This window comes from Fistularia commersonii, chromosome 19 (genome assembly GCF_037954325.1).
Source record: "Fistularia commersonii isolate RoL2024-O1a breed Wild chromosome 19, RoL_Fcom_v1.0, whole genome shotgun sequence".
NCBI lineage: Eukaryota > Metazoa > Chordata > Actinopteri > Syngnathiformes > Fistulariidae > Fistularia > Fistularia commersonii.
In genome coordinates this window covers 13,669,091-13,692,383 of record NC_141302.1, presented here as the reverse complement: position 1 = coordinate 13,692,383, position 23,293 = coordinate 13,669,091, and the positions used below count along the sequence as shown (strand labels likewise).

General features: G+C 40.2%; 4 protein-coding genes across 10 annotated transcripts; all 4 read right to left on the bottom strand.

Moving 5' to 3' along the window:
- Positions 1 to 969: 969 nt before the first annotated feature.
- Positions 970 to 3,332, bottom strand: LOC147223833 (uncharacterized). 2 transcript variants are annotated; one of them, XM_086166187.1, is made up of 4 exons: positions 3,268 to 3,332; positions 2,453 to 3,133; positions 2,201 to 2,329; positions 970 to 1,238 (listed from the first exon to the last, which is right to left on the bottom strand). In XM_086166187.1, exons 1-4 carry the CDS (start codon positions 3,320 to 3,322, stop codon positions 1,162 to 1,164), a joined length of 942 nt encoding a protein of 313 aa, XP_086022313.1. In that variant the 5' UTR covers positions 3,323 to 3,332; the 3' UTR covers positions 970 to 1,161. The 2 variants fall into 2 exon arrangements, with proteins under 2 accessions (XP_086022313.1, XP_086022314.1); XM_086166188.1 differs by lacking the exon at positions 3,268 to 3,332 and having other exon boundaries at positions 970 to 1,240; positions 2,453 to 3,238.
- A 3,174-nt stretch (positions 3,333 to 6,506) lies between these two features.
- On the bottom strand, positions 6,507 to 8,974 carry LOC147223832 (uncharacterized). Of its 2 annotated transcripts, none has more exons than XR_015107615.1 (4): positions 8,909 to 8,974; positions 8,094 to 8,774; positions 7,111 to 7,970; positions 6,507 to 6,880 (listed from the first exon to the last, which is right to left on the bottom strand). XR_015107615.1 is itself a non-coding variant. In XM_086166255.1 (4 exons), the coding sequence occupies exons 1-4, from the start codon at positions 8,961 to 8,963 to the stop codon at positions 6,764 to 6,766; spliced, it is 984 nt and encodes a 327-aa protein (XP_086022381.1). In that variant the 5' UTR covers positions 8,964 to 8,974; the 3' UTR covers positions 6,507 to 6,763. The 2 variants fall into 2 exon arrangements, 1 of the variants encoding a protein (XP_086022381.1); XM_086166255.1 differs by having other exon boundaries at positions 6,507 to 6,882; positions 7,842 to 7,970.
- Positions 8,975 to 11,259: 2,285 nt separating this feature from the next.
- On the bottom strand, positions 11,260 to 13,832 carry LOC147223831 (uncharacterized). Of its 3 annotated transcripts, none has more exons than XR_015107622.1 (4): positions 13,765 to 13,832; positions 12,940 to 13,629; positions 12,077 to 12,847; positions 11,260 to 11,845 (listed from the first exon to the last, which is right to left on the bottom strand). XR_015107622.1 is itself a non-coding variant. In XM_086166275.1 (4 exons), the coding sequence occupies exons 1-4, from the start codon at positions 13,817 to 13,819 to the stop codon at positions 11,750 to 11,752; spliced, it is 972 nt and encodes a 323-aa protein (XP_086022401.1). In that variant the 5' UTR covers positions 13,820 to 13,832; the 3' UTR covers positions 11,260 to 11,749. The 3 variants fall into 3 exon arrangements, 1 of the variants encoding a protein (XP_086022401.1); XR_015107623.1 differs by having other exon boundaries at positions 12,077 to 12,844; XM_086166275.1 differs by having other exon boundaries at positions 11,260 to 11,847; positions 12,719 to 12,847.
- A 3,015-nt stretch (positions 13,833 to 16,847) lies between these two features.
- Positions 16,848 to 21,095, bottom strand: LOC147223830 (uncharacterized). Of its 3 annotated transcripts, XM_086165942.1 has the most exons (6): positions 21,028 to 21,095; positions 20,172 to 20,858; positions 19,926 to 20,051; positions 18,319 to 18,368; positions 17,943 to 18,036; positions 16,848 to 17,837 (listed from the first exon to the last, which is right to left on the bottom strand). In XM_086165942.1, coding segments are annotated over exons 1-6 (1,014 nt in total). In that variant the 5' UTR covers positions 21,083 to 21,095; the 3' UTR covers positions 16,848 to 17,835. The 3 variants fall into 3 exon arrangements, with proteins under 3 accessions (XP_086022068.1, XP_086022066.1, XP_086022067.1); XM_086165940.1 differs by having other exon boundaries at positions 16,848 to 18,036; XM_086165941.1 differs by having other exon boundaries at positions 16,848 to 18,036; positions 18,319 to 18,365.
- Positions 21,096 to 23,293: the final 2,198 nt, after the last annotated feature.

Sequence of the window (23,293 nt, the reverse complement as noted above, 5' to 3'; positions counted from 1 at the left end):
GCGGCCTTGAATGCAACAAACCCTGATGCACCTTTTTATCAGAGCCAGAATTACAATAACTTCCTCAATAATTAAAGCTCATCAGTGAATCGTGGCCGCCCATGACCGTGACGCCAGTTTAGGACTGATCCTTCTTTGGACCAGTATCATCCCACGAGAGCTGCAGTTTCAAATGTCCAGCCATTGAAACTCTGCCCTTGTCGATCTTAAATCCTTATACTTGCCCATTTTCCCTGCTTTTAACACCTGGATGTCGAGGACAATGTGATCATTTGCTACCGCTCACTAACACTAACTGGCACCACGATGAAGACATAATGTTTTTGTTTTTGTTTTTAGCTTTTTTTGTTGAACACCTTACTTTCCATGCCATTAGTTACATGATAAGACATTCCAAATGATGACATTGACATTGTCTCGTGAAGAACTGTCAGCTATTTAATCATGACATTGACTGCAGAAATGAGCACATCAGAAAGTTCTGTTTATAACACGACTTCTAATCAGCTAATGAACAGTGAACATAAAATTCAAAGGTTCTATCTATCTATCTATCTATCTATCTATCTATCTATCTATCTATCTATCTATCTATCTATCTATCTATCTATCTATCTATCTATCTATCTATCTATCGATCTATCTATGACGTTGGTACAGATTGATTGATTCATGAGAGGCAGGGTGTTTGGTTTTCTTGGCCAGGATGTTGATAGTTGTGAAGTCAGGTGACCAAAGACCACCTTGTAGAACTTGTTCTAACCGTCTGAACCAAATAGTTACAAAGCCTTTCTTTTATAGATGAAAACGCTACAAAGACTTCCTCTCAGGAGAGGACAGACATTTCAACTCTGCAGTGGTGACTACACAGTTAAATGAAAGATTCTGTCGTCCTCTGGTTTATGGTGAACAATCAAGACCAAGACGTGGCAAGCAAAGGAGAGGTTTTATTGCATGTTCGAGCTGTGAGAACATCGACCGCCTTGATGGTACAAACTGCAGTCAAATACCAAAATGTTTCCCAATAATTGTTTGCTCGTGTAGGAAACAAATCATTTCACTCAAGGAGACATGTTTTATTGCTGAAAGTGCAAAGCAATATTTCACACGGTGAGTCTGATCTACTGCCTCAGACTGTGGTACACACATTCACTCCAGGTGTCATCCTTCTGTGCTCTTGATGTGCCCACCTTGGAATCCCTTTGAGAAGCTTGGAGGTTCCCTGACTCTTGGCGACCCTGATGAAAACACATGAAACATAGGAATTAAATCCAGTATCTTTGTATATTTTGCAGGTGGCTTTGACCAGCACTCCCAAAAACACTGTGGTGCGATTCGGATTTAAACTCTTCTCCTTAAAACCCCTCATTCCCTGAAACCCCAGCCTTTTCACAACAATGTGCAATATATTCTTTACATCCTGTGTTGTGCTTCCATTCTTACATTTAATATGGATATATTTTCCTACCTCTGCATTTGGTCCCGAGGCAGCGGTAGATGTAGTTTCAGAGTTTTACCAGGACAAGAACAGAGAAAAAGGAGAGATGTTGGGAAAAATGATGGTAAACTTTGTTTTTCTTCCACTCTGGCTGAATGTTACCAACCAGTTCTACTGATATATTTATTGAAAAAAACACACAAAACAGCAGGACAAATAGAGATTCAGCAGGATTTTCTTTGACAAGGAACAACGAATATTGGTCTTCACTGGTTGAAAGGTCCATCAAATGGGAGTTGATAGATCTTGAATATGTTATGATCACTTCGATACTGATGATCTGGACACACCAACATTATCAGTCTTCATTTGCGTTGCATTCATAAACGTAAATTATCCTTTATTTTGGTTGATGTGCACTCATGTCGAACTCAGCTGATCCTCACACAGATTTAACTGTAGGTTAAGATATCAAAAAATCAAAGTAGGGACATCAAATGTTGACTTTGTAATTTAGAATATCCACGACAACCAACATGAAGACTTGGGTTTTTGAGTTTCAACGTTACACCAACCTAAAACCCTACATCCTCCAAACATGCATATAACATGAAAGCATCCAATTGGTGATCAGTGATGTTGTTGGTGTTCAATAAATCAATAGGGATCTATATTTTAGCTGGTTTTAACAAATTTTCATTTTCCATTCTACAGAATTAGAAGTTATCATAAGACAAAATAAGATCACAAGACTTCTCCTACCTTTGCACCAGAAGCTGCTTATCTTGGACATTATATAGGGAGTAGAATTCAGGACAATAACCAGGATGGTGATGAGTGTCAGAGCTCCTCTGAAGACAGATTCTTCAAAAGTGAAGTGTTTTCCCTTCCCTGATTTGAACAGTGACAAATCAGTGATTTTTAGTTTAGTAACTTTCAGTTCTATTTTGTTTTTAGACTGGAACATTCACTACTCACGAATAATAAACTAATAAATCACTGTATTCTACTTACCTTGTATGTCCAGAGTTATATTGTTTCCAAAAAGTATCCAACCACATGATGCAACAGCACAACGGTAGGTTCCAGTGTGAGAGACAGTCAGATTCTCTATTAACAAGTGACACAAACAGGTTTGTCTTTGGGTCCCAGCTTTGCTCTCACACTGGTTCTCTTTGACTTTCTGAGTGTAAATAATTCCTGGTTGCGATTCTTCTGAATGTTTGAACCAGTAAACGCTGTGTCCTGTATCACAAGTCCCAGTTTGGATTGAACACGTCAGATTCACAGAGTCTCCTGGCTGGAGGGTCTCAGATGGTGAATGGAGAACAGAAAGGCTGACTTTCAGATGGATGTCCAACACTCTGACCAGGGTGCTGTTTAAAAATTCTATTTTATTTGTTTTGTGCTTCACGCAGAAGTAAGTTGCAGAGTCTGAAATTTTTGCTTCTGAGATCTTGAAGGTATTTCTGCCAGCTTTATTGTCAAGTCCAAAGCGTGTATCTTTAGATTTGCCTTCGAAAATTCCATTTTTTGTGACATTAATCATGAGCTTTGGTTTCTGTCCCAGAGTTTGTTTATACCAGTAAAAGTTGTTGATATATCCAGTGTCTTTATCAAAACACTCCAAAACAATGTCTTCACCCACATTAACAGATAATTGTTGGAGAGACGATGACGAATCTGCCATGTGAGCTGAGAAGGAAACAGAAGAAAACAAAATGAACCTCAGTATACAGATATGTTAAACTCAGCCATGTCAAGACATGTGGCCAAATATGAAAGAAAAACAAAGTAAGATGAAAACAAAAGAAAAATATGATGCTCACCTGTTCCGACCAGTAGCAAAATTGACACATGAAAAACAACAGTTACAGGATTCATGCTGGTTGAAACCTCCACCTTCACTGCAGAGAATCTATATTGAATCAGTAGTTTTATAAAGCAAGACAGCCAATCAGATGAGAGTCTGTGAAATTATCACGATCACATGTTCACTCCTCCCCCAATCGTCTCTGTGTGGTACATTCCAGAAACACGATATTGTCAACACGTTCATAGAGTAGAATATTTCCTGTCAATCTGAGCCATTTTATTACAGCGACACTGACAGAAGACCTCAACTGGATTGTTGGAGAACAGTTTATCTTTTGTGCTGATCTCAGAACAGCCAGGGCTGTGAGCATCTGCTTGCCAGTCTCCAGAGCTTGCTATCTCATCTGGTTGTTCATGGATGAAGATAACATCTCCATGCCTGGTGTCCTGGCTCCCCATTAGCTTTTTTGTGCAGTAACATGCCGTGTAGTTACTGTCTACTTTTTCTTTCACCAGGTCCCTTCAGGCGTCGCTACAGCAAACCAACTTCTAACTTCTGCCGTTGTCATCTGTATCCTCTTTTCTCTCACCATCTAACTTCATGTTCCCTTTCACTCCATTGATAAATATTCTTCTCAATCTTCCTGCTTGCCGGTTCCTGCCTCAAAATCCTTTTGCCAATATCTTTACTATCCCTTTTCTGTATGTATCCAAACCATCTTAATCAGGTCTCTCTGATTTTATCTCCAAAATATCTCGCATGTATTGTCCTTCTGATAGATTAATTCCTGATCCTCACCATCCTGGTCATTCCCTAAGAGAAACTCAACATCTTCATCTCTGCTACCTCCAGCTGTGCTTGCTGTCTTTGTCCTTGTTGCCACTATCTGTCGACCGTACACTATCACTGGTCTCTCCCCCGTCTTTTACACCTTTCATTTCATTCTGACTGATACTCTTACTTTTATCACACATGAATACTGAAACCTTTCTCTACCCATTCCAATCTGGATCCCTGTCATTCACATAAATGATTTCTGTCTTCCTGTAGCTAACCTCGATTGTTCTCCTCTGCAATGCATGACTCTACCTCCACCAGATTTTCCTCCATTTGCTGCCCACTTAAGAACAGATCACCGTGTCATCTGCAAACATCATCGTCCGTGAAAATTCCTCTTTGACGTCATCTGTCAGTCTGTCCATCACCACAGCAAACAAGAAGGGGCTCAGAGATGATCTCTAATTTGTCCAAACATCACTTTGCTCTTCTTTGTCACACTCACAACACCCTTCACCACTGTCACACAGCTTGCATACATGTCCTGCCCCATTCTAACACCTTTCTAACACATGCAGGTGCAGGTCCTCTTCTTACTTCCTTATAATTGATGTTGCAACTTCCTGTCAGCTGTCCCGTTAACATGGATCACTCATTCCCCTTGTTTCACTTTGTCAGTTTATATTCTAAATGAATCATTTAATCCCAACAATTTGCTTGTTCGAGCATACATAATTGTGTTAAAATATAAAACTTAAAAAGACACTTGAGGCCAAACAAGCTGAGAAGAAAACCCCGTCAAAGAAGCCGCATATATTTCCTGTTTGTGAGTGGGGGTGGCGGTGGAGGTGGGACTGAGAAACCCGTTGGGCTGAACTCAGTGAAGAAGTTTGATCAAGGTGAGAACGTCCAAGCGACTCGCAATTTTTCTTTTTTCTTTTCCTTCACTTCTTATTATCATGTGATCACTGATTAAAAAGTAAATAAATTATAACTCATCACTGACGTTGAACATTCACAGTGGTGAACACAACAGTTACTTCTCTTCACAGGGTTTGTGATGCACGATCGACTCATGAAAACACCTAGAAACGATCAACAGATCGTGTGAAATAAAGAAAGGTCTTTATTTCGACATCAACATGTCTAATGTTCAGCTGTTGTGATTGTAGAAAGGACAAACATCAAGAACATCTACATCTTCATGAGAAATGATTCAAACCATGCTCATTTACTGCCTTACACTGGAATACACACACTCCAGCATAAAACAGAGGATTGTCATCCATGTATATATAAAAACAATATAAAGCTGCAAGAAAACAATTAAAAACAGTTTAACATGAACATAGAATTAAAAACAGCATACCTCTGCATCCGGGGTGGACGTTAACAGAGATTCATTTTGTGAGTCTGGTTATTAAAATATGAACAAAGATTTAAATTCAGCGATACAAATGTGATCGTGCATTCATAAGTGAATAGAGTTGATAAGATACACATTCAAGTATGAATATGTATCCACTGAAGACACATAAGGATACGTCCTGTTATACTGGGCATCTTGACTATTCAGGAGCTCTGCAGCCTTGAATGCAACAAACCCTGATGCACCTTTTTATCAGAGCCAGAATGACAATAACTTCCTCAACAATTCAAGCTCATCAGTGAATCGTGGCCGCCCATGACCGTGACGCCAGTTTAGGACTGATCCTTCTTTGGACCAGTATCATCCCACGAGAGCTGCAGTTTCAAATGTCCAGCCATTGAAACTCTGCCCTTGTCGATCTTAAATCCTTATACTTGCCCATTTTCCCTGCTTTTAACACCTGGATGTCGAGGACAATGTGATCATTTGCTACCGCTCACTAACACTAACTGGCACCACGATGAAGACATAATGTTTTTGTTTTTGTTTTTAGCTTTTTTTGTTGAACACCTTACTTTCCATGCCATTAGTTACATGATAAGACATTCCAAATGATGATATTGACATTGTCTTGTGGAGAACTGTCAGCTATTTAATCATGACATTGACTGCAGAAATGAGCACATCAGAAAGTTCTGTTTATAACACGACTTCTAATCAGCTAATGAACAGTGAACATAAAATTCAAAGGTTCTATCTATCTATCTATCTATCTATCTATCTATCTATCTATCTATCTATCTATCTATCTATCTATCTATCTATCTATCTATCTATCTATCTATCTATCTATCTATCTATCTATCTATCTATCTATCGATCTATCTATGACGTTGGTACAGATTGATTGATTCATGAGAGGCAGGGTGTTTGGTTTTCTTGGCCAGGATGTTGATAGTTGTGAAGTCAGGTGACCAAAGACCACCTTGTAGAACTTGTTCTAACCGTCTGAACCAAATAGTTACAAAGCCTTTCTTTTATAGATGAAAACGCTACAAAGACTTCCTGTCAGGAGAGGACAGACATTTCAACTCTGCAGTGGTGACTACACAGTTAAATGAAAGATTCTGTCGTCCTCTGGCTTATGGTGAACAATCAAGACCAAGACGTGGCAAGCAAAGGAGAGGTTTTATTGCATGTTCGAGCTGTGAGAACACCGACCGCCTTGATGGTACAAACTGCAGTCAAATACCAAAATGTTTCCCAATAATTGTTTGCTCGTGTAGGAAACAAATCATTTCACTCAAGGAGACATGTTTTATTGCTGAAAGTGCAAAGCAATATTTCACACGGTGAGTCTGATCTACTGCCTCAGACTGTGGTACACACATTCACTCCAGGTGTCATCCTTCTGTGCTCTTGATGTGCCCACCTTGGAATCCCTTTGAGAAGCTTGGAGGTTCCCTGACTCTTGTTGAACCTGATGAAAACACATGAAACATAGGAATTAAATCCAGTATCTTTGTATATTTTGCAGCTGGCTTTGACCAGCACTCCCAAAAACACAGTGGTGGGATTCGGTTTTAAACTCTTCTCCTTAAAGCCCCTCATTCCCTGAAACCCCAGCCTTCTCACAACAATGTGCAATATATTCTTTACATCCTATGTTGTGCTTCCATTCTTACATTTAATATGGATATATTTTCCTACCTCTGCATTTGGTCCCCAGGCAGCGGTAGATGTAGTTTCAGAGTTTTACCAGGACAAGAAAACAGAGGAAAAGGAGAGATGTTGGGAAAAATGGTGGTAAACTTTGTTTTTCTTCCACTCTGGCTGAATATTACCAACCAGTTCTACTGATATATTTATTAAAAAAAAACACACAAAACAGCAGGACAAAATAAAGATTCAGCAGGATTTTCTTTGACAAAGAACTACGAATATTGGTCTTCACTGCTTGAAAGTTTCAAATGGGAGTTGATAGATCTTGAATATGTTATGATCACTTCAATACTGATGATCTGGACACACCAAGATTATCAGTCCTCATTGGTGGTTTCATTCATAAACGTGAATTATCTTATATTTTGGTTGATGTGCAAACACATAGAACTCAGCTGATCCTCACACAGATTTAACTGTAGGTTAAGATATCAAAAAATCAAAGTAGGGACATCTAAGGTTGACTGTCATTTAGAATATCCACGACAACCAACATGCAGACTTGGGTTTTTGTGTTTCGACGTTACACCAACCTAAAACCCACATCCTCCAAACATGCATATAACATGAAAGCATCCAATTGGTGATCAGTGATGTTGTTGTTGTTCAATAAATCTATAGGAATCTATATTTTAGCTGGTTTTAACAAATTTTCATTTTCCATTCTACAGAATTAGAAGTTATCATAAGACAAAATAAGATCACAAGACTTCTCCTACCTTTGCACCAGAAGCTGCTTATCTTGGACATTATATAGGGAGTAGAATTCAGGACAATAACCAGGATGGTGATGAGTGTCAGAGCTCCTCTGAAGACAGATTCTTCAAAAGTAAAGTGTTTTCCCTTCCCTGATTTGAACAGTGACAAATCAGGGATTTTTAGTTTAGTGACTATCAGTTTTATTTTGTCTTTAGACTGGAACATTCACTACTCACGAGTAATAAACTAATAAATCATTATATTCTACTTACCTTGTACATTCAGAGTTATATTGTTTCCAAAAAGTATCCAACCACATGATGCAACAGCACAACGGTAGGTTCCAGTGTGAGAGACAATCAGATTCTCTATTAACAAGTGACACAAACAGGTTTGTCTTTGGGTCCCAGCTTTGCTCTCACACTGGTTCTCTTTGACTTTCTGAGTGTAAATAATTCCTGGTTGCGATTCTTCTGAATGTTTGAACCAGTAAACACTGTATCCTGTATCACAAGTCCCAGTTTGGATTGAGCACGTCAGATTCACAGAGCCTCCTGGCTGGAGGGTCTCAGATGGTGAATAGAGAACAGAAAGGCTGACTTTAAGATGGATGTCCAACACTCTGACCAGGGTGCTGTTTAAAAATTTCATTTCATTTGTTTCGCGCTTCATGCAGAAGTAAGTGGCAGAGTCTGAAATTTCTGCTTCTGCGATCTTGAAGGTATATCTGCCAGCTTTACTGTCAAGTCCAAAGCGTGTATCTTTAAATTTGCCTTCTAAAATTCCATTTTTTGTGAAATTAATCACAAGCTTTGGTTTCTGTCCCAGAATTTGTTTATACCAGTAATAGTTTTTGACATAATCAGAGACTTCATTGAAACACTCCAAAACAATGTCTTCACCCACATTAACAGATAATTGTTGGAGAGGCGATGACGAAGCTGCCATGTGAGCTGAGAAGGAAACAGAAGAAAACAAAATGAACCTCAGTATACAGATATGTTAAACTCAACCATGTCAAAACACATGGCCAAATTTGAAAGAAAAACAAAGTAAGATGAAAACAAAATAAAAATATGATGCTCACCTATTTTGACCAGCAGCAAAATTGTCACATGAAAAACAACAGTTACAGGATTCATGCTGGTTGAAACCTCCACCTTCACTGCAGAGAATCTATGTCAAATCAGTAGTTTTATAAAGCAAGACAAAATTCGATTGCCCAATCAGACGAGAGTCTGTGAAATTATCACGATCACATGTTCACTGCTCCCCCAATCGTCTCTGTGTGGTACATTCCAGAAACACGATATTGTCAACACGTTCGTAGAGTCGAATATTTCCTGTCAATCTGAGCCATGTTATTACACCGACACTGACAGAAGACCTCAACTGGATTGTTGGAGAACAGTTTATCTGTTGTGCTGATCTCAGAACAGCCAGGGCTGTGAGCATCTGCTTGCCAGTCTCCAGAGCTTCATTTGCTCTATCCGGCTTGAACTTCCTCCTTGATATTAATACTTTTCTGGAGTCCAGTTATCAAGCATCTCTCGCTCCTTTTTTCCGTGATCTCGTTCTCCACTTCTTCCGGCCACTGCTGTTCATCCTTTCGCCGAACATCAGTTGCACAGCTGTTCCCACTCCATCAGTCGACTAATTTATTTTTGTTGATATAGTCATCGGTGACATGTTCACATCCTCAAGCCTCTTAGTTGCATCCACCAGGATTCAGTGATCTTCTCCTTTAGGTCAGCAGCCAGTGTGCTTCTGGGCATGTTGGTGCAGGTAATAGAGTTGATGAAGAAGTGTATCCAGGATGGGAACACAGAACGCGTTTTGGTGATGGACTTTGTGAAAAAGATGGAAATGGCTGTGCTGAATACTTGCTTTCAGAAAAGGCAGAAACATAGGGTAACTTCTAAGAGAGGATGTGGGAGCACACAGGTAGACCACCATGAATCATTTACCTTTTCAAAAAGATTTACAAAGACAGTTATGAGCATGAAGCTCTTCTTGCACTGGCTTCTGTAATGTTCCTGTTGTATTGCTGCCATTTTAACTACCACTTGACAACTGAGGGGCACAAGAGGGGAATATATAACTTACACTATCCAAAGAAGTGATGAAAAAGACAAAAAATCACATGTGTTGAGGAAGTATTTTCTATTTTCAGTCATGACATGTATGACTGTATGACACTCTTGTGTTTAAGGTGAAATTAACAGGGTCAGCAAGAAGCAGAGAAGCTCCACTATGCTGCTCTAACAGTTGTCAAGGCAAGAGGATCAAGAAGACAGTGGGAGGAAACGTCAGATCAGTGTTTGTATTCCAGTGTAATGTAATAAATGGACATGGTTCCTGTCATTTCTCATGAAGATGCAGATGTTCTTGAATGTTCTGAGAGATGAGAGCATGCCAGTCAGAACATATAATAAACCAACACTCCTGTGCCGACGACATCTAATGATTTCATAGGTTATTATGCATCACAAACCAAATGAAGAGAGGAAACTGTTGCTGGACCACTGAGAAGCTTCAACATCAGTGATGTTCATACAGCACGTTTTATAATGATGTGTATTTCATTCACTTTTTAAAAACTCTTCACACAGTTATAAGAAGAGAAGGAAATGAAAAAAAAGAGTCAGTTATTTGAAGTTCCTTCTTTGGTCAAAGTTCTTCACTGAGTTCAGCCCAACTGGTTTCTCAGTCCCCTCTCCACCGCCGCCCCTCCTCACAGACAGGAAATATATTGTTTGTTGAGGTTTTCTGTTCGAAAGGTTTCAGCTTAACTTTCCACTAAAGACTTCATTTTTACACCAGTATGTCTTTTTGAATGACAGAGGAGAAAATGGTTAAGAACAAATCAATTTCAAATTTTAAAGTTTCCTTATCTGCAAGGAGTTGTAGAGCATGATACACTTGGCTGACTGACACATACTGAGCCTATGAACCTGAACACATAAGAGTTGCAAAGCTAAAGTCGCAGATATGAAAATAGCTCTGCAGGAAAGTGTTGAGGATTTTGATCATGTTCAAACAAGTAAAATGGACAACAAGAAAGCAACATGAAAAATAAACATTATGTGCGTTTCAGGCTCAGGTCAAGCCTTCTTCAATCTAGTTATATTTATTCTCCGTCTCCTTCGACTGCTGCCCTCTCAAGTCAATGGAATGTAAATGTGGTTCTGTGTCTATTGCTGGTTCTTTCCTTCACCTACCAACCATCTGGTCATTTCCCAAGTGCTAATTGTTTGTGACACTGAAAAACACCAGAAGGTGAGGTTACAGTGTCGCATGAAATATAAGAAACACATACATACAACACTTTAAATCTAATGAATAAGGAAGATGAAAGCGAGTGGAGGGAAGAAATGGAAGAAGGGGTGGACCACGAAGTGGCAGATATTGGTACAGAGTTAGATGGAGTATGTTGATTCGTTTTGGTGTCGTCTGAAGGGGTAGCGGAAAATAAAAAGGTTTTATTTTTTTCCATTTGTAAATATATATTCACATACTGATGCTGCTCACTTTCTTATGTGATTCAAGCAACCCGGTAGCAACCTCGTGTGAATGTACTTGATGTGCTATCAATTTTTTTCAGTTTTGAAGTTTTTTCTGAATTCAAACCAGAAATTGTGATTAAACTATGGTGTCTGTACCGATTGATCAATGAAAAGTAAGTTGTTCAGGATGTTGATAGTTAGTTGTGAAGTCAGGTGACCAAAAACCATCTTTTTCTAATAGCTCGAATGCAAATGTCTTGTTTTTCATTTATAGATTAAGATACCGCAATGACGTCTTGCACAATCCATTCCTGAAATCACTTGTCAAAAAAAAAATTGCATGTTGTTGTTTATTTGCATGGAAAACAAATCATGTTATATTGCTGAAAGTACAAAGCAATGTTTCACACGTTGAGTCTGATCTACTGCCTCAGACTGTGGTACACACATTCACTCCAGGTGTCATCCTTCTTGGAATCCCTTTGAGAAGCTTGGAGGTTCCCTGACTCTTGGCGAACCTGATGAAAACACATGAAGCGTAGGAATTAAATCCAGTATCTTTGTATATTTTGCAGGTGGCTTTGACCAGCACTCCCACGAACAACTGGAGTGTGATTCAATTTTAAACTCTTCTCTTGAAACCCCGTCATTTCCTGAAACCCCAGCCTTTTCACAACAACGTGTAATATATTCTTGACATCCTGTGTTGGGCCTCCATTTTTTCATTAATTATGGAAATCATATCCTACCTCTGCATTTGGTCCCCAGGCAGCGGTAGACGTAGTTTCAGAGTTTTGCCAGGACAAGAAAACAGAGAAAAAGGAGAAATGTTGGCAAAGATGGTGGCAAACTTTTCTTCCACTCTGAATGTTACCAACCAGTTCTCCTGATACACAGTATTTATTGGAAAAAACACACAAAACAGCAGGACAAATTAAAGATTCAGCAGCATTTTCTTTGAAAAGGAACAATGAATATTGGTCTTCACTGGTTCACTGGTTGATCACATGTTATGATCACTTCAGTACTGATGATCTGGACACACCAACATTATCAGTCCACATTGGTGTTTCATTAATAGACGTGAATTATTTTATATTTTGGTTGATATGTGTTCACATAGAACTCAGGTGATTTAACACAGATTTAAATTTAGTGTGAAATACTAAAGAGTCAAAAGAATGGGGTTTTTGAGTTGAAATGTTACACCAACCTAAAACCCACATCTTCCAAACATACAAATAACATCCAATCATTGGACATTGATTATGTTGGATTTTATTTGAAAGAACTGAAAAGTCTATATTTTGAGTAGATTTTGATGAAATTCCATTCCATCATCTTCTGATCAACAGAAGTAAAAAAGTGAAAAAAGTGACATCTTCTCCTACCTTTGCACCAGGAGCTGCTCATCGTGGACATAATAAAGTCAATGGAATTCAGGACAATAACCAGGATGGTGATGAGTGTCAAAGCTCTTCTTAACACAGAATCCCAGAGCCTGAAGTTATTGCCCTCTGCTGATTTGATCAGTGAGATCAAGAGATTTCAGTTTTATTTTCTTCAGTGGACTGGAATAATCACTACTTACTTGTAATTTTCATCTACTTACCTTGTGGATCCTGAGTTGTCCCTTTTCCAAACAGTATCTGTCCACATGATGCAGCAGCACAACTGTAGGTCTCAGTGTGAGAGCTCAGATTCTCTTTCGACAAGTGGTAGAAACAGGTGTGTGTTTGGGTCCCAGGTTTGCTCTCACACTGATCCTCTCCGACTTCTTGAGTATAGATAATTCCCGGTTGAGATTCCTCGGAGTCTTTGAACCAGTAAACACTGTGCCCTGTACCACAAGTCCCAGTTTGGACTGAACACTTCCGATGCACAGAGCCTCTTGGATTGGGGGTCCCAGATGGCGAGACAAGGACAGAAAGGTTGACGTTTGGACTGGAATCCCTCACAATGACCATGATGCTGTTCAGAAATTCAAAGGCATCTGATGAGCTCCCCGTGCAGAAGTAAGTAGCTGAGTCGGAAATTTGTGCATCTAAGATATTTAAGTGATTTCTGCCAGCATCAATGTCAAGTCTAAACCGTTTGTTTTTATTTTTATATTCATTTTGAAAATACATCCAGCTACGTTTATCAAATTGAACTATTGGATTTGGTGTTTGTCCCAAAGGTTGTTTATACCAGTAAAACATTGACAGAAATTTAGACTCTTCATCAAAACACTCCAAAATAAAGTCTTCGCCAACATTGACGGACAAATACTGTAAAGACGACGATGAAGCTGTGATATGAGCTGAGGAGGAAATGGAAAAGAAAGAAATGTAAAGTTAAAGTTACACACATAAAAACCTCAGCTGTGCAGAATCCATGATGATACTTGAAAGAAAAACAAAGTTAAAAGAAAACAAAATAAAAATATGATGCTCACCTGTTCTCACTAGCAGCAAACTTGACACATGAAAAACAACAGAGACAGGAGTCATGTTGGTTGAAACCTCCACCTTCACTGGAGAGAATCTGCATCTAATCTGTAGTTTTATTAAGTGAGACAGAACGTGATCGACCAATCAGATAGGAGTCTGTGAGTGTCATTGATCACATGATCACTGCTCCACCAATTATCTCTGTGTGGTACATTCCAGAAACACAATGTCGCCGACATAAGCGGAAAGTAGAACATTTCCTTTCGATGTGATTTTAGGGAAGTTTTGTGGAATTACCCTATCGTTGGCTTTTCTAATAAAATACATTTGTTTCTCGAGTACGCTAGTATATGTGTATAAAGGAGTAGTTGGTTTGTTTAATGCATCATGTTTGGACCCCATAAGAAGAATATATGGTGGTGGATCCTAAAGGAACCTTCACCATTAGTCAGGAGAGAATCTGCATCCAATCTGTAAGTTTATATGGGAAAGTATAAAATTCTGATTTTATTTTTATCTGATCTGCCAATCAGATGAGAGTCTCTGAAAGTATCACTGATCACACTCAATTTCCCTACTTTGTGATAATTTAAGGAATATTCTAGTCTATTCTATATTCTAGTCCACTCAAGGACACTCAATTTTATTTATGTAATGAACACATTTTGAACATTTTGAGCTTTGGGCTTTCAGAGCGTGTATTGGAAACTGGTCCTGAATTTTAAAAAAGAATTGGAAAAAAAAAAATCACTAAATTTTATTTAAAGTATTTATTTTAGTATTTAAATTCTGAACTGCCTGCATTTTGAAAAACAAATATCTGAAGATATAACTTCTCTGTAGCAATTGATATTTGTTGGCTTGTACAACATATTTATTTTCCTGTATTTTTTTTCAAACATGCTCAATTGCTCGAAGATTGTTAACGGTCACATCCTCATACGGTCTTTCACACTGCAAACAAGCTGATCGTTTATTATGTCCACTGTCTATTGAATAGTGTTAACTAACAGAGGAGGGAGGTGGCCATCGACACCACAGAGCTCCTCCAACTTTCTTTGATTTTGTTGTAACAGTGTCATCTCACCTTGTGGTGGTTTTCGATGTCACAAACAATAAAGTGGAAAAAACACACAGCAAAAGACCAGATGGGTGTGAGATGAAGAGAAGAAAATGCAATAGCTTCAGAACCACAATGACATCCTGTTGAGTTGAGGGGCAGCAGAAGAGGGGGACGGAGAATAAACATCGCTGAAATGAAGAAGCAACATTTGACTTGAGCCTGTATTTTCACTTGTGCAGATCTGTTGAGTAGGACTAGGTGTTGGTATCCCTTGATGAAATCATGCCTAAGGCACCGAAGAAGAAACTCTGTGGGGTTTCAAGTGAGCGATGGCCTCCTTCAGGTTGTCAAGTGAGCGCCCTCCTTCATTGATGTTTCGCTGATTGGCCCACGACATCTCCAGAGGGTTCAGCAGTGAATCCCAGCGTCCCAGGTTCACTCCCTAGATGCCATCAGCTCACCTGAAAGCCCACGTTGGATCTCTTCTCTTCAGCCACAGCCACTGGCTCCCATTTTCAGCAGCCCCGGAGAGGTCCTTGACTGCCCGTCTGTGGGCACGTCCTTTAACTCCAATCTCCCTGAGTAGCCTCGATGTTGATGTGGCTATGAAGCCTCTGCAGCCTACTTCCACTGGACGAACCTTCGCTTTCCAGCCTTGTCGCTGAGCATCTGTGACCAGTTCAGCATATCTCAGCTTCTTTCGTTCATAGGCCTCCTCCACTGCACCCTCCCAGGGCACCGTGAGCTCTATGATGTAGACGAGCCTGAGAGAGGATGACCACAGAACGAGGTCTGGTCGCAGGTTGGTGGATGCGATCTCAGCTGGGAAGCAAAGTCTCTTGTCCAGGTCCGCTAGCAGCTTCCAGTCCCGTGCACTGGCCAGTGGCCCAAGGCTTCTTCAGCTGCCTCCTCTCCTTGACTAGGCGGTCTATTTCTGTTTGCCTTCTGGACTTGGTGGGAACTGCTGTGCTCGATCGCTTGCTTTCGACCACACCAAACCGTTCTGCTCCATAGCATAGATCAGCCCGCCCATTCTCTCCAACTTCTTCATGGTGGTGCTTTTGATCCCCTCTAGGATGTTGCAGAGATCAGTGTTGATTTCCATCCACAGCGACTTGTCGCAGGACTTTGGCCACATGACTAATGGCCTTCGCCCCAGGAGTTTCTTCTCTGCTGATGGACGTGCTGTGTTGGATTCCGGTTCCTCTCTTGTGCCTTGCCCTTCCTCCTCTGGGACAGGGGCATTGATGTCCTGCAGACTGTGGTGTGTGTCCTGCTGCTGGACTTCAGTCGACTGACTCGGCCTGCTTCTCAAAAAGTAGCTGTCGATGCGACATCCCTGTTGACCCTTCCTTAGGCACCCTTTCTTGCCCTGGTGTATCTTCAGGCCGAGGGTGGAGGTAACCTTTGTCCAACCACATACGCAGTTCTGGAGCCTGTGTCCTGCTGTAGCTGGCGGAGCCTCTGGCATGCTGATCATCAAACTCGTAGTCTGTTCCGTTCCTGTGTCCGTTTCCGTGTTATCTGCCGATCAGCCATCTTCCGCCCCCGCTCTCGCAGGCTCAGGGGGTATTTTCTTCGTATTACTTTTCATAGCCAGTTATGGGTGGGACCCATACACCAGTTGTGCTGGGTCCCGCCAACCACGGGTAGCTAGCCCGTGATGGCCCCGTTGGGGTCTGTTCCCTCCTGTCAGCTGTCTTTCCATGCTGTCGCAAGGTCTTTCCCTTGCTGTCAGCTGCACTTTCACAGCAGTCACTGGTTAACCAGATGATCAGATCTGTTGTGTAGGACTAGGTGTTGGTATCCCTTGATGAAATCATGCCTAAGGCACCGAAGAAGAAACTCTGTGGGGTTTCAAGTGAGCGATGGCCTCCTTCAGGTTGTCAAGTGAGCTTGTCAAGTGTCTTATACAAGACATTTTTTTCATGTTTTTTTTTTTTTCAATTATGCTCAAGTGCTTCAAGATGTAATTGGTAATAATCACATGATCATACAGTCTGTCATAGTGTAAACTATCTCATTGTTTATTATGTTCACTGTCTCTTGAATAGTGTTAACTAACAGAGGAGGGAGGTGGCCATCGACACCACAGAGCTCCTCCAGCTTTCTTTTATTTTGGTGTAACAGTGTCATCTCACCTTGTGGTGGTTTTCGATATCACAAACAATAAAGTGGAAAAAACACACAGGAAAAGACCAGATGGGTGTGAGATGAAGAGAAGAAAATGCAATAGCTTCAGAACCACAATGACATCCTGTTGAGTTGAGGGGCAGCAGAAGAGGGGGACGGAGAATAAACATCGCTGAAATGAAGAAGCAACGTTTGACTTGAGCCTGTATTTTTGTCTTGTTCTTCTGTTTGTTGTCCATTTCACTTGTGCAAACATGAGTAAAATCCTCGACACATTTCCTGTCGGGCTATTTTCAACTGCAGCTTTATCTTTGCAACTTCAGATTCAGGGGATCAGATTCATATATTCAGTATTTATAGTCAATCAGCAAGTGTATTTTGATCTATGGTCTATCAATAGTCTTTCCTGTCAGAAGTCCAATGAACATGGATCACTGCTTCACCTTGTTGACTTTGTCAAATTAGATGTTCAGTGAATCATTCTTCACCAACTAATTGCTCTTTCAAATAAACAGACATGATACTGTAAACCTTTAGCATTTAAAAGAAAGTTAAAGTTAAAGAAGTTGAAAAGAAACAAGCCATATATATTTCCTCTTTTTGAGCGAGGCAATCAAGAAGTCTGACCAGGGTGAGGACTTCAGTGTCTCTGCCTTTCTTTTTCTTCTGGCGTGAATAAAAAACACACCATGAAAAAACTTCCTGTTTGAACATCTATGACGTTGAACCTTCACAGAGGTGACCGCAGCAGTTACTTCTCCTCATGGGGTTTGTGATGCATAATCAGCTTATGAAACCATCAACAGTCAAGTCCTTTACTAAAAACAGCTCGAGTGGACCAGCAGATGTTATCGGCACAGGAGTGGTGGTTTGTTGTGGGCTCTGAAAGACATGCTCTCATGTCTCTGAACATTGAAGAACATCTGCATCTTCATGATAAATTGATTGAAACCATGTCCGTCTCATGTCTTACTCTGGAATACACACACTGATCTGAAGTTTCCCCCCTCTGCCTTCTTGGTCCTCTTGCCTTGGCAACTGTTAGAGCAGCATAGTGGAGGTTCTCTGTTTCTTGGCGAGCCTGTAAAAATCAAATGAAACACAGGATTGCCATATATTTATATAGTTCATGACTGGTATTAAAATATATGCCATGAAAAAAACTGAAATGGGATTTTATGTATTTCATTTCTTCTTTGGATAATATGAGTCAGATCCGAAATGTATGGAAACCAGTGCAAGAACAGCTTCATTTTTATTACCATCTTTTCTAATCTTTGTTCTTTAGATTGTAAATCATTCATGGTGCTTATATCCTGCTTCAAAATGTGTGGTATAAGCATTACATAGTAAAACAACATACCTCTGTAGCCGAGGTGGAGGGGGACAGAGATTTGCCTCGTGTGTCTGCTTCTTGAAAAGGAAACAGGCAGACTTTTCAAAATGTTACCAAGCTGGACATTCACCGATTTGAAATAATCATTGAAAAGAGTTATTAAAAGTCACATCGAAAGAGATCATTTCAGCATGAATTGGTATCCGGAAGAACCAAAGTATGTTGTGATATCTGGCATCAAGATTTTTGCAGCAGATCCAGTAAAAGTAAATAACAGATCTTTATAGAGTGTTCTTGTTTGTCCAGCACATCCAGCAGACGCTTGATATGACTGATATCTGAGCGCTTGGAGGATGAATCATCATCTCAAATATCATTGTTGTGCCTCTCAAACCATCCTGAGAAATATTTTCTTTGTGGCAGAATGCACAATTCTGCTGACAGAGGCCACAGCGATGAGGGAATATCATTTCCATGAACAGGTTGCTATGGTCTGTGACAATGGTTAGATATGTAACATATGTAAAAGAAGCATCAACATGGATGGCAGGACCGATGGTTTCCCATCAAGAATCTGCCCAAAGTATCACACTAACTTCATCGACTCGTCTTCTGCTAGTGCGCCCTTGATCCCATGTGTTCTCCAGGTAAGCGAGAAACAGGGACCCAGAATTCCATGTCATGTAAAAGAAAACATGATTCATCAGAGCAGGATACCTTTGTCCATCACTCGTTTGTCCAGATCTAATGCTCAAATGTCCATTGTTGGTATTTTTGTGGGTGGACAGGGGTCAGCGTGGGCATCGTGACTGGTCTCTGGCCATGCAACCATATTTGCCATGATGTGCTGTGTATTTTGACACCTTTCTATCAGTGCCAGAATTAATGTAACTTCCTCGTATCGCCAGTTCACCACTGCTCCTTCCTCAGACCACATTTATAGGTACTGTCTGTTCCGGACCAAGAACACCCCACAAGAGCTGCAGTTTTGGAGGGTCTGACCCAAATGTCTCCACTGAAATTTTACCCTTGTCTAACTCGCTCATATTCTTACGCCTCCCATTTTTTCTTGCTACTAATTCCTTGACTCTGGGGGCAAAATATTCGCTGGCTACCCAACATATCCCATCTATATAAAAGTGGCATGATGAAGAGACAATAAGTGACCTCAATATACATGTCTCTAATTTAATACATGATAAGATGTTCCAAATGATGATATCGGCATCACTTCATCAAGAAGAAATGTCTTTTTGTCACATACAGTTATATATAGAGCATAATATCAGTGAAATTTGATCACTGTATTTAACCCATCATAAATGCACCATAAGCAGAAGGCAGCTAAGGAGCAGCGCCGGTGGTGTCTTGCTCAACACTTTGAAAGGCTTTTAACTGGGAGTAGATGGGAATCGAAGCAGGAATGTTTAGTTCCAAGGATGATCGCTGTAGTCCCCTGCACCACGCCGCCCCAACCAAATAATTGTTGCTGAGCCAACTCTAATGTTTGCAACTAGTAAGTTATGACGTCGATTGCAGAAATTAGGGCATCAGTAAATTCTGTTCATAAGACAACTTGTCATCAGCACCATGAACAGTGAACATAGAGGTCAAAGAACGACTGTTTGTCCCACCTGTGTGTCGGCTGATGTTTGTCTTGCACAGTCTGTACACGGTAAAAATCAGGAAAGCATCCAGGATTGTGGTGAAGATCAAACCTCCACTCAGAACAGGAACCAAGTCACTTGAGTTCATTCCCCCTTTGAATTCAATAATTTTAAAATGAATCAGATTTGAGTTTTTTCATTTTAGCTCATTAGACTGGAACATTGACTTCTCACTCATAATACATAACTATCAAATCATTTTATTCTACTTACCTTGTACATCCAGAGTTATATTGTTTCCAAAAAGTATCCAATCACATGATGCAACAGCACAACGGTAGGTTCCAGTGTGAGAGACAGTCAGATTCTCTATTGACAAGTGATACAAACAGGTTTGTCTTTGGGTCCCAGCTTTGCTGTCACACTGGTTCTCTTTGACTTTCTGAGTGTAAATAATTCCTGGTTGCGATTCTTCTGAATGTTTGAACCAGTAAACGCTGTGTCCTGTATCACAAGCCCTAGTTTGGATTGAACACGTCAGATTCACAGAGCCTCCTGGCTGGAGGGTCTCAGATGGTGAATAGAGAACAGAAAGGTTGACGTTGAGACTGGAATCCATCACAGTGACCATGGCGCTGCTCAAAAATTCAATTGTATTGGCAGAACACCTCATGCAAATATAAATTGCTGAGTCTGAAATTGTCGCTCCTGAGATATTCAAGTGATTTCTGCCAGCGTCAATATCAGGTCGAATGCGTTCATTTTTTTCAAATTCACCATATAAAGTGGGAATTTTGTTAGCTAATTTGGTCATGAGATTTGGTTTCTGTCCCAGAGTTTGTTTATACCAGTAAAAGGTTCCTGAAAATCCAGATGCTTCAAAGAAACACTTCAACACAAAGTCTTCACCAACAGTGACAGATAAGTGTTGTAAAGGTGACGATGAAGCTGTGAGGTGATCTGAGGAAGAAATAAAAAAAAAGGAAATGGAGAGTTAAACTTACATGAATAGTAATCTCAGAAATACAAATCACATGGCCACATTTGCAACAAAAGTAAAATAAAGTAAAATGAGAAATGAAAACAAGTAAAGGTAAAATGAGAACAACATTAAAAAAAAAAATCTCACCTGTTCTCGCCAGCAGCAAACTTGCCACATGAAAAACAACAGTTGCAGGAGTCATGCTGGTTGAAACATCCACCTTCACGCAATGGAATCTACATCTAATCTGTAGGTTTATAAAGCAAAAGAGATTTTGTTCGACCAATCAGACAAGAGTATGTGAAGGTATCATAGATCACATGTTCACTGCTCCCCCAGTCATCTCTGTGTGGTACATTTCAGAAACACGATGTCACGGAAACGTGCAAAAAGGAGAATGTTTTTCATCGATATGTCCTCTGTTATTTTCCTGACATTGAGAGTAGACCTCAGCTGGATTTTTGGAAAACAGTTTATTTATTCTTCTGGTTAGTTAGGATTAGGGCTGTGAGCCTAACTTGTCAGTCTCTAGGGCTTCACTAGGGCATCTTGTTGTATTGGACTGGCACTTCCTGATCTCATCACCTTTCCGTAGCTCAGTTAACAAACTAAACTCGACACTTCTTTGTGTGATCTTGTTCTCCAGTCTCGTCTTTCATGGAGAGCTCCATCGCTCCTTGTGGTTACTGTTGTTCATCATGTAACTTGTAGTTGGTTAGTTATTTTCTATGGTGATTGTCATTAGTGTCATGTTCAAATCCTCCAGTGGAGATGCATCTGTCACTGTCTCAGCCTTGGCAGAAGTTGTGTTCACCAAATATTCAGTGATCTGCCCTTTGAGGTCAGCTGCCCTTGTGTTCATGGTCTTTTTGCTTCTTGGAGCTTGGTTCCTAATCTGGTTTTTGGGGGACGAAGATGGCATCCCCTGGTGTCCTGGCTCCCTCTTGACGTAGCATCTTAGCATTGTGGAGAAGGCGTGTTTTAGCTCAGTTGATTTTTCTTACAGATATTACAACACTAATTTCCTTTCTACTTCACCATTATCTTGGATTTTGTTCATGTTTGCCCAAATCTATTAAGTAACAATCAAACGGATGAACAAAAAAAACATATATATCGCATTGTTTCCTTGGTCAGGCCAAGCTTTTCTAAGCAAATTCTGCAATATTTACAGTATGTTCAGTCCTCTTCTACTGCTGCCCCCTAAAATCAACAGGATGTACATGTGGTTTTGTAGCCATCACCATTTTTTCCTCTTCTCTTCTCTTCTCTTCTCTTCTCTTCTCTTCTCTTCTCTTCTCTTCTCTTCTCTTCTCTTCTCTTCTCTTCCCTTCCCTTCTCTTCTCTTCTCTTCTCCTCTCTTCTCTTCTCTTCTCTTCTCTTCTCTTTCTCACCTTCCACCCACCTTCCTGTCTAAACTCACTTAGAACCCTCTGCATCACCACTGCAAACAAGAAGGGGCTCAGGGCTGACCACTAACATAATCCCACTTTCACCTTGAACTTCTTTGTCACACCTACAGCACACCTCACCAATGTTTCGTGGCTTGCATACATGTCTTGCACCATGGTGACCTGAATTCCTCATACAGTACCATGCATATAGTAACAAGCCTCAATGCAGCTTCCTCTGACAATCTCTGTGACAAATACTAATCTCTGACAAATACTGAATTCTGCTCTCAGTCTAGATTCTTCTATTTCTTCTCGAAAATGTCTAACATGAGCTGTTCTTTTGATAGACTCATTCTTGATCCTATATATCAGGGGTCGGGAACCTTTTTGACTGAGAGAGCCAAAAAACCCACATATTTTAAAATCTGATCCTGAGAGAGCCATATGTATATTTTAATACCAAAAACAGCTAAATGGAAGAGAAAGATCAACAATTTCAGAGTACAATAAGACTGAATTTATTTTGAACAACATACTTTGCTATAAGTATGTAACTTAATAACTTAAAGTAACTTAATAACAAGAAAAGGGCTTCTTAATTATAATGCTACTAAACGTGACCGCAGGTTCGTCTTAATGTTTTCTAGGTGCGAGAACGACTGTCCATTGTCAATATTATAACAAGCAGCTGGTCTGCAGGCTGAAGTTTTTTTCTGTCCATTTGTGTTTACTTGCCAGCTCTGCTTATTTACCCACATGTCCGAAAACTACTGAAATACTTCGCTGCATTTATGTCATTCACCTGTTGTTTCTCCACTTGATTTGACATCATAATGGTGCGATCTTGTACAGTTCTTGCTGAGAAAGGCGTATCTTTTATACGTTTGATTATCTTGTCTTTATTCTTAAAGTCGTCAAAAAGCTCGTTGGCCACATCAAGCATGAATGATTTGGCGTATTCGCCATCTGTAAACAGCTTCCCGCTTCTCACAATTGTTAAAGAACCAGCAAAATTGTAA

What these genes read in the sequence shown, in the direction of transcription:
- LOC147223832 (XM_086166255.1), bottom strand. Translation starts at nt 8,963, where the DNA reads ATGAATCCTGTAACTGTTGTTTTTCATGTGACAATTTTGCTGCTGGTC. An exon ending in TTTGCTGCTGGTCAAAATAG is followed by an intron (nt 8,775 to 8,908) that starts GTGAGCATCATA and finishes TTTCCTTCTCAG; the next exon opens with CTCACATGGCAGCTTCGTCA. An exon ending in AAGCAGCTTCTGGTGCAAAG is followed by an intron (nt 6,883 to 7,841) that starts GTAGGAGAAGTC and finishes TGTGTTTTCATC; the next exon opens with AGGTTCAACAAGAGTCAGGG.
- LOC147223833 (XM_086166187.1), bottom strand. Translation starts at nt 3,322, where the DNA reads ATGAATCCTGTAACTGTTGTTTTTCATGTGTCAATTTTGCTACTGGTC. An exon ending in TATAACTCTGGACATACAAG is followed by an intron (nt 2,330 to 2,452) that starts GTAAGTAGAATA and finishes TGTTCAAATCAG; the next exon opens with GGAAGGGAAAACACTTCACT. An exon ending in AAGCAGCTTCTGGTGCAAAG is followed by an intron (nt 1,239 to 2,200) that starts GTAGGAGAAGTC and finishes TGTTTTCATCAG; the next exon opens with GGTCGCCAAGAGTCAGGGAA.
- LOC147223831 (XM_086166275.1), bottom strand. Translation starts at nt 13,819, where the DNA reads ATGACTCCTGTCTCTGTTGTTTTTCATGTGTCAAGTTTGCTGCTAGTG. An exon ending in TTTGCTGCTAGTGAGAACAG is followed by an intron (nt 13,630 to 13,764) that starts GTGAGCATCATA and finishes TTTCCTCCTCAG; the next exon opens with CTCATATCACAGCTTCATCG. An exon ending in GACAACTCAGGATCCACAAG is followed by an intron (nt 12,848 to 12,939) that starts GTAAGTAGATGA and finishes TGATCAAATCAG; the next exon opens with CAGAGGGCAATAACTTCAGG.
- LOC147223830 (XM_086165940.1), bottom strand. Translation starts at nt 21,082, where the DNA reads ATGACTCCTGCAACTGTTGTTTTTCATGTGGCAAGTTTGCTGCTGGCG. An exon ending in TATAACTCTGGATGTACAAG is followed by an intron (nt 20,052 to 20,171) that starts GTAAGTAGAATA and finishes TTGAATTCAAAG; the next exon opens with GGGGAATGAACTCAAGTGAC. An exon ending in AAACATCAGCCGACACACAG is followed by an intron (nt 18,369 to 19,925) that starts GTGGGACAAACA and finishes TTCCTTTTCAAG; the next exon opens with AAGCAGACACACGAGGCAAA.